Below are 15,407 nucleotides of genomic sequence, written 5' to 3' on the forward strand. Positions count from 1 at the left end.
TCCTACGCTGTCTTTGAGGAGTCAAACAGGAAAGCACTTGAAGATTTCCTAAGAGAGTGTTTATGGAAAGCAAGCACTGGCGACAAATAAAAGAAGCGTTCGGTTCAGTATATTGGTCAGTCATTTTAGTTTTATCTGCAGTGTTTGCTAAGGGAAGCATCAGTTGCTCATTCTTGAGGTCAGAGGTTCAAACTAATACCTGATCTTAAATATTAAACTTAAGCATTCATCTAGATCAGCGGCGTTTGTGCATGACTTACTGGTGGATAAAACACGCAGACATTGGTGTAGAAACCCTGCAATAAGCAAATACACCAAACGCGCTGAAACACCGTAGCAAGCACCTAGCAAAGCCCTAGCAACCATTCGCAACATGTTTTCTTTAGAAAATGTTAGAATCTATGTTTTATTTCATATTTAGCATGTGAGGATTTGTTAGCCAAAGCAAAGGTAGAAACTTGTGTTTTCCAGTAGTGGGCAGTATACTAACAAGTTTCAGTTTAGCTCTGTCCTATACGAATGCACTGCAGATTAAATGATAAATTATCTGTGACCATAATGAAAGAGAAGGAGACACTTTTGTCAAAGTCAAGCTCTTTTGTCACGGACCAATGTATGCCTAATGATTTCAGCAATCTCTATATTTAAAGTCAACATGAAATCAATAGCAACTTGATTTTCTGTCTTACTGAGCCTTTCTTGGTCTTATTATGAATCACTTTTCTTTCTTTTTTTTTAAAGGAAAGAAAACTTCTCTAAAATGACCTGTTTTCAATCCCTCCAACTACCTTTCATATAGACAGCCTTTAAAACGCTGTGATCAAGAAGGTTTGTTTTTAAAATGAATTTAATACTTTTATAATAATAATAATAATAATAGTAATAATTAATTACATTTAGATAGCGGTTTTCTGGATGCTCAGAGCACTTTACATGAAAGGGGAGGAATGTCCGCAACCACCACCAGTTATTATTCAGCAAGGATGCTTTCAAATATATATTAAAGATATTGAAAATGGTATAAAATGTCAATTTAAATTTGAAATTTTGCTTTTAACTTTATTCGTCAAAAAAAAAAAAAAACGGCAATCACAGTTTGCATAAAAATATGAAGCAGCACAACTGTTTCCAACATTGATAATAAACAAAAATGTATCTTTAGCAGCATATCAGCGTATCAGAATGATTTCTGAAGCATCATGTGACACTAAAGACTAGAGTAATGATGCTTTACCATCACAGGAATAAAACAGTTCTTTTAAATTATAGTAATTTTTCACAGTGTTACTGTTTTTACTGTAAACTGAATTAAATATTTGCAACCCTGAGACTTTTCAAAAACTACAAACTCAAGCTAGTGTCCTTGCTGCACTGTGAATCCTTTATTAATTAATTTATTATCGTTTCTTGAAATATTCCTTTGAAAGGTTCCTGATTCCTGTAAGGAAGAAACCAAGGCTGCATAACATCATGTTTAACGATCTAGAACAAATTCATATGAGCTTTAGAGATAACATAGTAAATAGAAACAGTTTTATGTTTGTGCCCTACAACCGAATCACACACAGAGGATTACGGGATATTATGAGAAGCAATGGATACTACCTAAAACCTACACTATGAAAGCATCTTATCAGACAAGATGTTGAGCAAACAGTGAATCTGGGATGCACTGTGGTGAATTTTTCAGGCTTCGATCCATTTTTCACTTTCCAGTCCTATAATAATAATTTATTTTTTTACTTCACCAGGAGCCAACATGACTTGAACACCCAAAAGAGTGTCGCAGACTCCTGCAAAGACGAGCAGGTGTTCCTGCAGCGCTATTACCCGTCGTTAGCCTCCCGCTGCGGCTCGCGGTACCTGGCTCGCACCCTGAGCCGACTGCTCATGCATCACATCAGAGACTGTCTCCCAGAGCTCAAGACGCGAGTCACAGTGCTCACGGCGCAGTACCAGTCCCGACTCAACAGCTACGGCCAGCCAGTGGAAGACCAGAGCGCCACCTTGCTGCAGATCGTCACTAAGTTTGCCACCGACTACTGCAACACCATCGAAGGCACTGCCAGACACATCCAGACCTCTGAATTGTGAGTTCCTGCACCACCATGCTTTAGGATGTTTTTTTCTGCAAAACAAGTTGTTTTTCTTATTGCCCCTAAAGGTCTTTCTACATTAAAGCCATCACTCTCCAAAAAAAGAAAATGCTATTATCATTTATTCAGCCTTCACTTCACTATAGTTATATACTATACTATATTCTACGCAAACAGCATCACAAACTCAAATGGTCATAGCTACAGCTCTGAAGCTGACGTAAGAGGGATCATGTGACGAATGAAACATCAAATAAAGCAAAAACTAGTGAAGGAGTCCTCAGATGCCACGTTTGTTGCAGCAGCATCTCGGACATCTGAAAGAACAGCGTTTTCTTTACTCAGGTAACACTAAAACATAAAAGTTTTGAGGAGCAGAGAAGTCAAGCATTTGCTGTCTGATAACCAATATAGCACTTCATTTTTTGTAACATATTTTTAAGCTCCAATTTAGACCTTTTTTAAGACATACGAGGTAGGGCAATGCCTGTAGTACCATATTTAACTGTAAAATTACTGTTAAAAGCACAATTTACAGTTCAGATATGAATTTTCACAAATAAAAAGTTGTAATAAACTTTACATTTCAGCCTTTTAACCATTTAAATTTTTTTTGAGTCAGAAGTATTAATTATTATATTAATAAAAAAATTATTATCAATAAATTATAATACCAATTAAATAACATACATTTAGGAGTGTAAATCGGATGGTTCGCCACGATACGATACGATACAATATCGATTCTCAGCGATACAATATTTGTAGATACCTCCAAAAATTCTACAATACGATTCCGATCCCATTCGATACAGGATTATATCGATTGAAATATCTATATTTTCATATTATATATCTATATTAAACAACCATCTACATTTTTATTAACTCACAAATGGAACCAAAATATATAACACAAACATTTATCTGAATTTTTCACATTGTGTAAATAAACAATTGGGAAAAAAAATCTGGCTGCTGCTATGGGCTCAATGCTCAATTATTTAAATATATATATTTATACAGATAACCAAGTTACAAGCAATAGCAGAAAATAAATACAATACAACTAAGACACAAGTTCATTAAACAGTGCTTTTCAGGTTTTTCAGCTCAGTCTAAATTAAAGTTTAAGGTACGTTACAGAAATGTAACGTAAAATAACTGCACAGTCTTCACTGTTTAAATTAAATATGGATTAATAATTTTTAATGTTACAACGGTTATTCAGTCAGGAGAATTGAGCACTTGTATTTTTCTTTGACAGTATTAGATTTATTATTAGTTTGCTTTCACTTTAAGAACAAAGCACAGATTTAATATACTGATACACCGTGTGACATTGATAAATCGTATCGTCCGACATCGCACCGATGTATCGATCTATATCGATTAATCGTTACACCCGTACATATTAGCGGTGTGCGATATTGACAAAAAATTATATCTCGATAATTTTCTGCATAAATACGTAGAAATAGCGCATCCTTGTGGAGTGGCTGACACAGAAGAGTTTAGGCAGTTTGAGTGATGTGCAGAGACAGGAGACTGTTTCCAAATCAATTGCTGAATAAAGTCATTATTTTTGTTTTATTCGTATACAAAAAAAATATTCTCGTTGCTTCATAACGTCACGGTTGAAACACTGATGGCAGATTCTGACAACGTCTTTCATACTTTTCTGGACCTTGATTGTAATTTACTTGCAGTCAATGGGACAGTCACAAACCTCCCAGTTTTCATCCAAAATATCTAAAATTGTGTTCTGAAGACAAACAAAGCTTTTATCGGTTTGGAACAACATGGGGTAAATGATTAATGACAAAATTTTTATTTTGGGGTGGAGTATCCCTTTAAATTCAGTTTTTATAAAGTTTAAGGGCATAAAAAGTCTTAATAGTAGTTACAAGTCTTTATTACCATTTTATGAGGACTTTCACCTTAAAAATTATATTTTTTACTCACCCTCCACCAAACAGTTGATGGTAGGTAGCTATTGATTTTCAAGGATTTTTTTTTCAATAGAATGGAAATCAATGGCTGCCATCAACTGTTTTTCTTCAAAATATCTTTCTTTTGTGTTCAGCAAAAGAAAAAGTCATACAGGATTGGAACTAGTGGAGGATGGCTGAATTTACATATTTGGGTGAACTGTCCCTTTAAATTTTGGAACTGAAAAACAGGAATCCCATTGAAAAGTTTAGTAAAACCAGTCAATCAGGTTTGAGCTTGTGATCTGAGAAAGCTCTTGCCATTTATGAGCGCAGTGATCATCAGACAGTCAAAGAATGCCTCATAACATTTATTTGTGGAGCCACTCACTAAAGATTGCCTTCTTACACCATACTATTTGAGTTTGACATATTGTCATTACGGAGGCTACATTCCTGCTAAATCTTTTTTTCTGTGACTTCGGCAGCGTCTCAGTCTGTCATTTTCACACCGAAACAGATACCAAGCACACCATGTTTACTCTGTCTGCTTGGCTAAACCTGACAGGCAGATAATCCGGGAGTCTGTCCATCTCCTTATTTACACCCTGTTCACTGTTGGATGAAATGCTGTTCATCTCTCATATCTGGCTCAGTCCACACCAGCTATTGATTAATTAAGTGCCTCGTATTGACGTTTTCTGGGTGGACGGTTGGGTCCGACTCCAGGCCTGTGTGCCAACGTGCCAGTGAATCCCACACGAGTTGCATGATTTTAAATTTTTTATGGATTGTGTGTGAATTTGTTCATTGCAGGTGTGGAGGAGCTCGTATCTGTTATATATTCCACGAGACGTTTGGAAGAACCCTGCAGTCTATTGACCCACTTGGAGGACTCAATGAGCTAGACGTTCTCACAGCTATTCGAAACGCTACGGTAGGATATTTAAATGTTTATGCATGCATATAAATGACTTAATGGTACAGTGCATATTATTCAGGCCCGCATCCTGATGAGTTTTGAAAATAAATAAATAATAATAATTCAAATTCAAATAGATGCTGGATTTAACAAATTTCCAGGACTCCAAAAATGTAACATTTTTTAAATAAATAAAATCTTGTCATTGAAAATGGACGGAAATATCTGAGGTGCATAAATACACTACTGTTCTATATTTGGTTCTATATTTTGGTATATTTAGCATTTCTAATAGATTTTTCTGATCATTATTATTAATGTTGAAAACAGCTTTGCAGCTTAAAGGGATAGTTCACCCAAACAAGAATATTCTGTCATTAATTACTCACCCTCATGTCATTCCAAACCCGTAAGTCCTTCGTTCATCTTCAGAACACAAATTAAGATATTTTTGATGAATACCGAGAGCTTTGTTTTACCAATGTACTTGCTACACTGTGTCTGGGAACATTTCATTTTCATTGCTGTCTATGGAGGATCAGAGAGCTCTCGGATTTCATCAAAAAATATCTTAATTTGTGTTCTGAAGGTAAACAAATCTGTTACTGGTTTGGGACGACATAAGTGTGAGTAATTAATAACAGAATTTTCATTTTTGGGTGAACTATGCCTTTAAGATTTTTTTCATGAAAACTGTTAATACACTACAGATAAAAAAAAAATTCATTAAATTGATCAAAAGTTATAGTAAAGACATTAAAATTGTTACAAAGGATTTAGATTTAAAAATAAACGCTGTTCATTGTGCTTTCAATTTATCAACAAACCCTGCAAAAATGTCAGATTTTTTTTTGTATTTTTTTAACATTGATAACAATAATTGAATACCAATAATAACTGATGATAAGTGAGTAGAAAATCAGCTTATTAGAATGATTTCTTAAGGATCATGTGACACTGAAGATAGAGCAATGAAGCTGAAAACTTTACATCACATAAATAAATTACAGTTTAAATGTATTAAAATCGAAATGTTTTTATCATTGTATTCATAATTTACAATTTTTCAGTTTTTATTGTATTATTTTTATTAAATAAGTGGTTAAAATGACACATACTTAAGTCTTAATAATTAATTATTCCAGACTTTTGACTGGTAGTGTGTATATCTCTTTCTTTCAAGTCCGAAATATTTCTCCTGGTAGAAGTGATTCTCTGTGAGTGCAATCACTATTACATTATGATGATCAGGAATAGCTGTGTGCACACACTCTAACACTTATATAACAGATGCAGACTGGACGTGGGCTGAGTGTATTTGGTTGTTGTGATGGATGTAGGGTCCTCGGCCGGCGCTGTTTGTTCCTGAGGTCAGTTTTGAGCTGCTGGTGAAGAAACAGATCAAGAGACTGGAGGAGCCCAGCCTGCGCTGTGTGGAGCTCGTACACGAGGAACTTCAGAGAATCATCCAGCACTGCTCTGCCTACAGCACACAGGTGCTTCACTGACTATTAATATTTGATGCACAGCATCCACGCTTATATTATAACGTGTAGTTAGATGTTAAAGGAATAGTACACTCAAAAAAAAAAAAAAAAAAAAATCTCAGTCCATCCAAGATGTTGATGATTTGTAGAAATGTAGCATTACATCACGTTCACCGGTGGATGCTCTGCAGTGAATGGGTGCCGTCAGAATGAGAGTCCAAACAGCTGATAAAAACACCACAATAATCCACTCCAGTCCATCAGTAAAGTCTTGTGAAGCCAAACGCCGCGTTTTTAAGAAACAAATCGATCATTAAGGCATTTTAACTTTTAAATCATCGCTTCTGCCCATAATACGAGTCCACAATACATAATAACGCTCCCTTCAGTGAAAAAGTCCTTTGCTTGTGGTCCTCTCACATCGAAATGTTTGTTTAGAACCGTGTTGGACTATTTTGGCTTGTAAACAGTGCTTGTTCTTTGCATATTTCTCACCTGATTCAAATGAAACGAGTTTTTCACGGGAGAAAGCATTATTATGGACAGAGCGAGTTTATGTTATTTGGAAGCAATGGTTTGAAGTAAAAAAAAACTATTTAAAGATATCTGTTATTAAAAATGTTAATATTTTATTTTTATTTTATTTTTTATCATGCATTGTTATTAATATCAATCAAACTGCAATTGGGTTGTTTTGAATAAATAATAACAACAAATAAAAAAGCTAACTAACACAATAAAACACAATAAAAACATGATAACACAATAAAAACATCTGTTTTTGCAAAAATAGAAATAAAAAGTGTTCATTTGTTTCTCACAAACTACACAAGAGAGGAGTGGTGTGGATTACTTGTGGATTATTGTGATGTTTTTATCAGCTGTTTGGACTCTCATTCTGACGGCACCCATTCACTGCAGAGGATCCATTTGTGAGCAAGTGATGCAATGCTACATTACTTCAAATCTATTCTGATGAGGAAAACTCCTCTACATCTTGGATGGTCTGATGATGAGTACATTTCAAGCTAATTTATTTTCTGGGTGAACTATTCCTTTAATGTGGTTGTGCTGACCATTTTTGAGTAGTGCATTTTGTGACTCAGTTCTCTACATAGTCCATCAAACGCCGTTATTACAAACAAGCAAGACAAGTTCTGTTTCCCATTTCTACAAAATGAAATGTGAAGAGGAAGGGGAAAGCTTTTTACAAGCACAACAGATTGACACACACACACACAGACTCAGAACAGCCTACATTAGGATTCTGCTCCTCAATCTGCTCTTATCTTCTCTGTCCTGCTGCCTTCACTCTGTACATTTGTTTTAAATTCAATTTTTTTTTTCAGTTTCCTTTATTATATACATACATTTTATGTAAGAATGTGTGCTGGAGGGAAAGCTAAGAACAGTTTTGATGCAGAAATGTGTTCTGTGGATATTATGCTTGATTTTGTACACAGGAAGTGTAAAAATGTTGTGAATAATCGAAAGCTGACCTATGGTATGCATGTGTTTATGTCCGAAGGAGCTCTTGCGGTTTCCCAAACTGCATGACTCGATTGTGGAGGTGGTTACCAGCTTACTCAGGAAACGCCTGCCCATAACCAATGAGATGGTAGGAGCATTTTGTTGTATTTTAAATTTATTAAGATAAAATAGTGTATAATGTTAATATTGGCCATTTATCAGTTATCAGTGGTAACATTAAAATAATTATTGGCAAATTCTAAAAAGATCCATGAATATTTTAAGGTGCTGCCATTTCTCCAAAATTCCTCAGGCAAAAAGTCCATTGCCTGTGATAAAAAAAAAATATAAAAAAATGTTATTATGCAATATCAGTCATTTATTGCATATTCGTGGTAACATGAAAAAATGATCATCGGGCATACTGATATCAGGCAGAATTTGAATTCTGCAAACACACACACAATATATACAAATCATGAGCGTATGACACCTTCAGAGCACAGTTTTGGCTAATTCTTGGAAAATGTTTCGTCAGGTTAACTCTTCTGTTTGCTTCTTCTCAGGTTCATAATCTAGTTGCAATCGAGTTGGCCTACATAAACACCAAACATCCTGATTTCACAGACGCTGCCCAAGTGTCTGCATCTGTCAACAGCCAGCAGGTACTGAACCTCTCTCTGTCTCTGCGTATCTCTCTCTCTCTCTCTCTCTCCAAATCCAAACAGGATTAGCTTTTGTTTTATCTTCTCTTTCACAGGCGGAGGCTGGGGATGCAGGTAAGCGATGGAAGAATGAGAAGATGCCTTCAGAGGACAAAGGCCCAGTGCCAGGATTTGGGAGTCCCACTAAAGCCATCAACCTGCTGGACACGGTACTATCAGAAGCCAACAATATCTGCACTTTCAGAGAAAAGCATGAAAGACTAACAACTTCTGAAAATGTTTCTGTAGGCCGTGCCAGTATCCCGCAAGCTGAGCACTCGAGAGCAGAGGGACTGTGAGGTCATCCAGCGGCTCATCAAGTGCTACTTCCTGATCGTGCGCAAGAGCATCCAGGACAGGTCAGGTTCAGAGGGCCACATAACTGGATTGAGCAGGAGTCACTTCGCATCTGATGGTCTTTTCTGCTTTCTGTAGTGTGCCAAAGACGGTGATGCACTTCCTGGTGAATTTTGTGAAGGAGCATTTGCAGAGCGAGCTGGTGGGTCAGCTCTACAAACAGCCTCTGCTGCAGGAGCTGCTCATCGAGTCTCAGGAAACTGCTCAGCAGCGCACAGAGGTTGCACAGATGCTCGAGGTACGTCTGTGTGTGTTTTAATGACATTTAAACCTTTGATCTGGAAGAAATTCATACTAAATAAATTATTGGTTTTAGAATAGGAATCAGGCTGTGCAAATAGGCCAAGTCTATCAAAATACACATAATTCATTTATTTCTTTCTATTTGTTTATTTATTTAATTGTTTGTTTTTGTTTTTTAAGAAATATAACCATTTTCAAAAAGTTACTTTTTTTGTGTATGTAGCCATTTTGGCTTGCATATCAGCTAAGGCATAACCTGATAGTATGCATTTTTATTTTTTATGAGTTTCTCTCAAAAATAATGATTTTTTTTTTCCTTTTGGGACAAAATTTTGTTGGTAAACATGAATATGCATGCATATTGAGAAACCACTGCTGCATGAGAAGGAGTAAAAAAAATAAGTAATTAATATGTATACGTCTTTTTTAATACACTCCAGATTAATATTGATGTTGTTTTGGTACACAATTAATATGTAGACTTAAAAACAAATTGATTACTGAATTTGATCAACCATTTCATTTAATATTGGTCATTCTCATGTTTTTATAAATTTCATACAATGATATATTTAAATAAACACACTTTTGCTGTAGTTGATGTATAATTTGTAATTTGAAAGATTTTTCTAAGGTGCCCTTGTTACACGTAACATGTACTTACTATCATAATAACAATAAATTATACATAAATACGTGCAAGTTACCTTAAAACAACCCCTAATCATAACACTTACCATAGAGTAAGTACGTGTAGTTAAACAAGGACACCTTAAAATAAAATCTAACCAAAAATGTCTAAAAGCTTTGTTATTTAGCAATAACATGGTAACATCCAAAACTATGAAATATTTGCACACTCACTTATTAATGAGGTATGAAAATTGTATGACTTTTATAAGTTTAATGGCTTCTGAAATCAAATGCATATTTTGAATGCATTACTACTACAGTACTTGTGGTTTTCTATATTTAGCAGAAGTGTTTCAGTTCACATGCTGAGAGTCTGCTGTGCTGTGTGCATTCTCATAAAAGTTGTCTTTCAGTCCACCTCCACAACAGCCATACTTATCAAGGCGGGCATCTTTGGCAGCTTCAGATGCCACGTTTAGTTAATAGTAGTCCAACTTTTAAAAACGAGACGTCTGTTCCAATCCATTGCACTTGATAGCTGTGTGGTAGGTTTTCTGACTCAATGTAGCAAATTTTGCATGTCAGCTTTGCATTGTGTACTCTTAAAGGTACAGGTTGTAGGACCTGCCACTAGAGGGCACACCATCAAAACAATAACAATCGCGTGGTTTGATTACGCTAAGAAGGAGCGTGGAATGATGGGATTTGTTGTCTTCTACCCAACCGCTAACGGCCTTCTAATCAGATGGAAACATAAATCATGGATTTAACGTGAGTTCAAAGATTTGCGTGAGTAACGTTAGATTACATACAAAGTCAATGCAAAGACGCGATCAGACGATGGATCAGACGCGTCCTCGCGCGGGTCTAGAGACGCATACGTTTTCTGTAAAGATACGAATCAAAACAACTCACCTGTCAAGTACAACACAAGCGAGATCGGCATCTCTTTCTAGTTGAAGTTTGCCACGAAGCTACTTCCGCATTTGTCCACGACACTTTTGTCATGTGGTTTCTACGTCAGTAAAGGCGGTAACAAAGGGTAACTAACGTCATAGACAGGTGACAGCACAACCTCATGTCACTGTTTAGAATGGGAATTTTCTCATGATTTACAAGTAGTTGAAAACATTAGAGATATTGTTAGTAATCAGCTGGACAAAATATATAACACTAGCCTAGTGGTATATTTTACTGCAAATATCTTACAAATTGTTCCTTTAAGCGACGTCTAGCTGTTTTTGAGCTCAATAATGTGTTCTGTGTGCACAGCGTGTTTCTTCAACAGATATTCAACCATATTAACTATCAGTGTTGGGGAGCTACTTCAAAACTGCAAACTGTCAGGCTACAAGCTACTCATGATCCATGGACTGTAGTAGTAATACATAAGGTGTTAGTAAGCCAATAAAAAATATAGTGAAGGTATTTTTATTTTAAGGTTTAATTCTAACTATTAACTAGTTGCTTAATAGCATGCATATTATTAGTATATTGGCTGTTTATTAGTACTAACTATTAATAAGCAGCAAATTAGAAGTTGATTGAGAAAAAAGTCATAGTTAATAGTTAGTTAATAGTAAGAATTAAGGTTTTTGCACACCGAGTTTGAAATTTTCGCATGAGTTTTTCCGTTGTTTCGTATTCACCATCCTTTCCTATCAAAATGCATGTTACAGATGCGAAGAACGCAGAAAATCGAATGAAAGTTTCCGAGGCAGTGTGTAAACATGATTGACACAATGTGTGGTCGTATTTATTTTTCAACGTGCAAAAATTTCTGACTCCACGTGCAAAGCCCTTTAGTCTCTAAAGAGTAACTGATAGTGTTCATAAAGAAATCATGATTCATCAGTAGGCTGCACTAAAAATTATTCTAAACCAACTGAAACTACATCTAAACAAAAATTCATATTTAAACTGGTCTTAGAAATAAGTTAAGCCAGTTATTTTTATTCTTTTTTTAAATGGCGTATACTAGTACTGGTGTGTATTCGTGAATAGTATTAGAGATGTAAACTAAGTTGAGTTAAAAGCAGTGTTTCTCAGCTGATGGTGAGTGAACAGGCAAAAAAAAAAAAACACCTTAATTCTCAAAGTTTTTCTGATGCTAGACTTTTATTTTAAAAGACATTTGCTTTGTGATATTAATGCTGCTCTTTCTGGTTTCTCCTTTAGGCGCTCAAGAAAGCCAGTAACATTATTTCAGAGATACGGGAGACTCAACTTTGGTAGCTCAACGTTCTCATGAACATTCTGTCCAGGAAAGTGTTTACATGTTTGTGCGTGATTGTGTATGTGTGAGTGTATGACATACAGTTCAAATACATCATCTGAAGAAGAAATTCAATGCCTCTGCCAGCATGAACATTCAACAAAACGTGTACAGTTTTCCAAATAGCCCTTATTTCTTCTGTATATGCACTGATTCCATAACTGAGTGTTTGACAGAGGTCAAAAGTGTGAGTGCGTTTGTACTCAGTAGTGAACATATCAAGTCTACGTCGTTATCTTCAATATTATAAATGCTTCGTAATGGTTTTTCGCCATTATGATAAATCCTCTTTGATTTAGTGTTATAAGAATTAAGTAATGTCTCAAATGCTCCTTAAAGCATCCTAAGAACAATTGAGCTCTGATACGCTCACCTGACTGAAAACAGACAATGAACGTGGTAATTTTTTCATCATTTACTCAGCATGTCATTCCAAACTGTGAAAAATAATTGTTTCATTCAGTGAAAACTTTAAGTTTCAAGCTCTGAAATGGACTGAAAGCAACATAAATGTTACATAAATCATCATAAAAGTAGCTAATGTGACTCGTTTAATGTGAGGAACAGACTGAAAATTTGTAATTTACTGAATATAGATGTGGAATGACATGACAATGAGTAATGGACAGATTTAACAGTAAGTATAAAAAACAAACACACAATTAAAATATGCCCCATTTATTAGATTGGGTTGAATTTGTCCATGTTGGCACAGTTATATGTTACATATAAGCTTAGGTTATCACAAAAGCAGTGCTAATATTTGATAATGTGAATGAAACTCAAATATGATGTTACATTTAGAATAAATTATGATTTAACCCGTGACTGGTGTCTAGAAGTGTGGAAATAAATAGTAGTTCAGCGTGAAGAGCCACAGAACAAACACTTCAAACCGTGCTTGACTTGACTGCCATGTAATATTTATGCTTGTATGAATATTTATTGTGAGAGTGAGCACAGCTGTGTCAAAGAAGGTCAAATGAGGAAGAACATACTAAGATATGAAAACACTGGCTGTTTGAAGCATTGAACACCAAGAATGAATAGTGTTCAGTCAGTGTCAAACAAAAACAGTGCAAAATGAATGCCCAGCACAAATGTGGGCTGTGGGGCTTTAGAGGAGTTGGTAGTTATTGTTTTGCCTGCTAAAACCAATATTAATTTGTGTGGGTGTTTATGTTGGGAGCAGTGTTGCATATTTTTTAATTTATTGCTTGTGATGGGGGACACATTATGCTTCAAACATTATAAATCTCTACCAAACAATCAATCATAAATAATAGACATGTCAGGAAGACTGAGAGAGGGGGAAATAAAATCAACTTAAGCATATTTATATACATTGCCAAATAGCTGAAAGTTAATAAGCATGCATTTCTCGTTGACCTCAATCTTTAGACTGTTACATTGAGTCCTGCCTCATATTTTAATTTTTTAGATATATTTCAGTTAAGATGTACTGTAGAGGTGTTGTAAATATCAAGAGGTGTAAGCAGTTTACTCATTATTCTGCTGGACTGAAGTAGGATCTGTAGAAACACTTCAGAGGTTGATGGGTTTTAATGAGCCCCGTTGCCGTCTCGGCACTAACAACATGATGTATGTTTCCTGAAGCTTAAAAAATCTGCACTGCAATCTGATCCTAAAGAGTCTCTAGCATTTTTGTGAATATCATGGAACCTGTCAATAACATGTTTAGGTCATATCCTGCACTAAAATTAAATGAAACTTATGAAAATCTTATTTAGAAACAATTAGATTTAGATTTTGCACTGTAACAATTGTCTTCACAATTGAGTACAGAAATTCCTCAGATTGGCTCTCATTACCACAACACAAACATTCACATTAATGTAAAAACTAATCTTATTCTCATTACCGTAATGCAAGATAAAACCTGTCATTCTCATTACCATAACAAAATGTCTTACTCTCATTAACACAATACTGCAAAATTTTAAATTCTATTTACATTAATATAAGAAAAAGAAATATCTTATTCCCATTACCATAACATAAGAAAAAACAAATTCTCATTACCATACAAACTTTTTTACTCCCATTGCATTCACATTAATGTAAGAAAAAATCTCTTATTGTCAATTTTTTTTTACTTATTACAATTATGTTGATTGTTTTACTCTAAATGTATACTCTATTTTAAAAAATTCTTATTATTACATGATTGATAAATGGGTCAATACGATACATTTTTCTATTTCTGATACAGTACATTTTTGCTACATTAACAAAATGCTGTTTTAATAAAATCACCATACATTTAAACCACCCTACCTTGAACTCATATAAATTTTTTTACAATTAAAATTTCACGTTACAGAAATGCTTTTTGGGGGCAAATGTGCTTAATTGCCATGCTTTAGTCCAAAATAGGCTTAATTTTCTTTAATCAGAATTTTAATTCTAATTTCTTTATGGATTTGGTGGTGAAATATGAGCAGGATAGGTTATAAAACACTGTTAATCGCTGTCCAGTCCAAAGTGACGTCTCCACTACCTGTGTGTTTAGCATTCTTTCATAGTCTATAAGTGTGCTTAAAGAAAAGTGTATTTTAACTGTGTAACTCATTTAGCTTTGCTGTTGAGCATGTGCCTGCATTCATATGTGTGTGTGGAAAAAAGTAATTGTACATGTGGGAGTTCGCTGTGAATCATTTTAAATAACTTGCCATTTCTTGACAGATGCCTGTAAGCGCCTGCCTGCCATTTTATTTTTGTGATACATGTTGATGTGCCGTTCACTCTTCAGAACTTCATTAAAATTAAATGAAAAGCTCTCCTTTGCCCCTTATTGAAAGCTGCAGAACAGATTTTTCAATATTGTGCAGATCTCACATTATTCCTGTTATGGTCACACCGAATAAATGCACTTATCTGTGCTGAAATGAAAAAAACTAATTTCTACAAAGTCACAGATTTTATCAGCTTGCTTTGGATTACAGGCAAAAAAACCAAATGCAGAAATGAAAAAGCATGTTATGTAATAAAAACTAAACATATTCTTTTAGATTAGTGAAGCAGGAAAACGGTTGCATGTATTCCCCCAACCTTCTTATATGTGATCCTGGACCACAAAACCAGTCTTAAGTGTAAATTTTTCAAAATTTAGGTTTATACATCACCTGAATAAATAAGCTTTCCATTGATGTATGGTTTGTTAGGGTCTGACAATATTTGGCCGAGATACAACTATTTGAAAATCTGGAATCTGAAAAAAATCTCCTTTAAAGCTGTCCAAATGAATTTTAAGCAATGCATATTACGA

General features: G+C 35.0%; 1 protein-coding gene across 4 annotated transcripts in view; it reads left to right on the plus strand.

Moving 5' to 3' along the window:
* Nucleotides 1-14,919, plus strand: part of LOC127962854 (dynamin-1-like protein) — a 25,639-nt gene extending 10,720 nt beyond the window's left edge. For all 4 annotated transcript variants that reach the window (XM_052562448.1, XM_052562449.1, XM_052562447.1 and 1 more), the window contains 9 exons: nucleotides 1,752-2,090; nucleotides 4,844-4,964; nucleotides 6,290-6,445; nucleotides 7,965-8,054; nucleotides 8,473-8,571; nucleotides 8,667-8,780; nucleotides 8,860-8,969; nucleotides 9,046-9,205; nucleotides 12,022-14,919. In XM_052562448.1, the coding sequence (XP_052418408.1) occupies nucleotides 1,752-2,090; nucleotides 4,844-4,964; nucleotides 6,290-6,445; nucleotides 7,965-8,054; nucleotides 8,473-8,571; nucleotides 8,667-8,780; nucleotides 8,860-8,969; nucleotides 9,046-9,205; nucleotides 12,022-12,078 (1,246 nt within the window). In that variant the 3' untranslated portion in view covers nucleotides 12,079-14,919. The remainder of the gene's footprint in view (nucleotides 1-1,751; nucleotides 2,091-4,843; nucleotides 4,965-6,289; nucleotides 6,446-7,964; nucleotides 8,055-8,472; nucleotides 8,572-8,666; nucleotides 8,781-8,859; nucleotides 8,970-9,045; nucleotides 9,206-12,021) is intronic.
* The last annotated feature ends 488 nt before the right edge of the window (nucleotides 14,920-15,407 follow it).

The sequence above is a fragment of the Carassius gibelio genome, chromosome B8 (assembly GCF_023724105.1).
Source record: "Carassius gibelio isolate Cgi1373 ecotype wild population from Czech Republic chromosome B8, carGib1.2-hapl.c, whole genome shotgun sequence".
In the NCBI taxonomy this organism is placed as follows: domain Eukaryota; kingdom Metazoa; phylum Chordata; class Actinopteri; order Cypriniformes; family Cyprinidae; genus Carassius; species Carassius gibelio.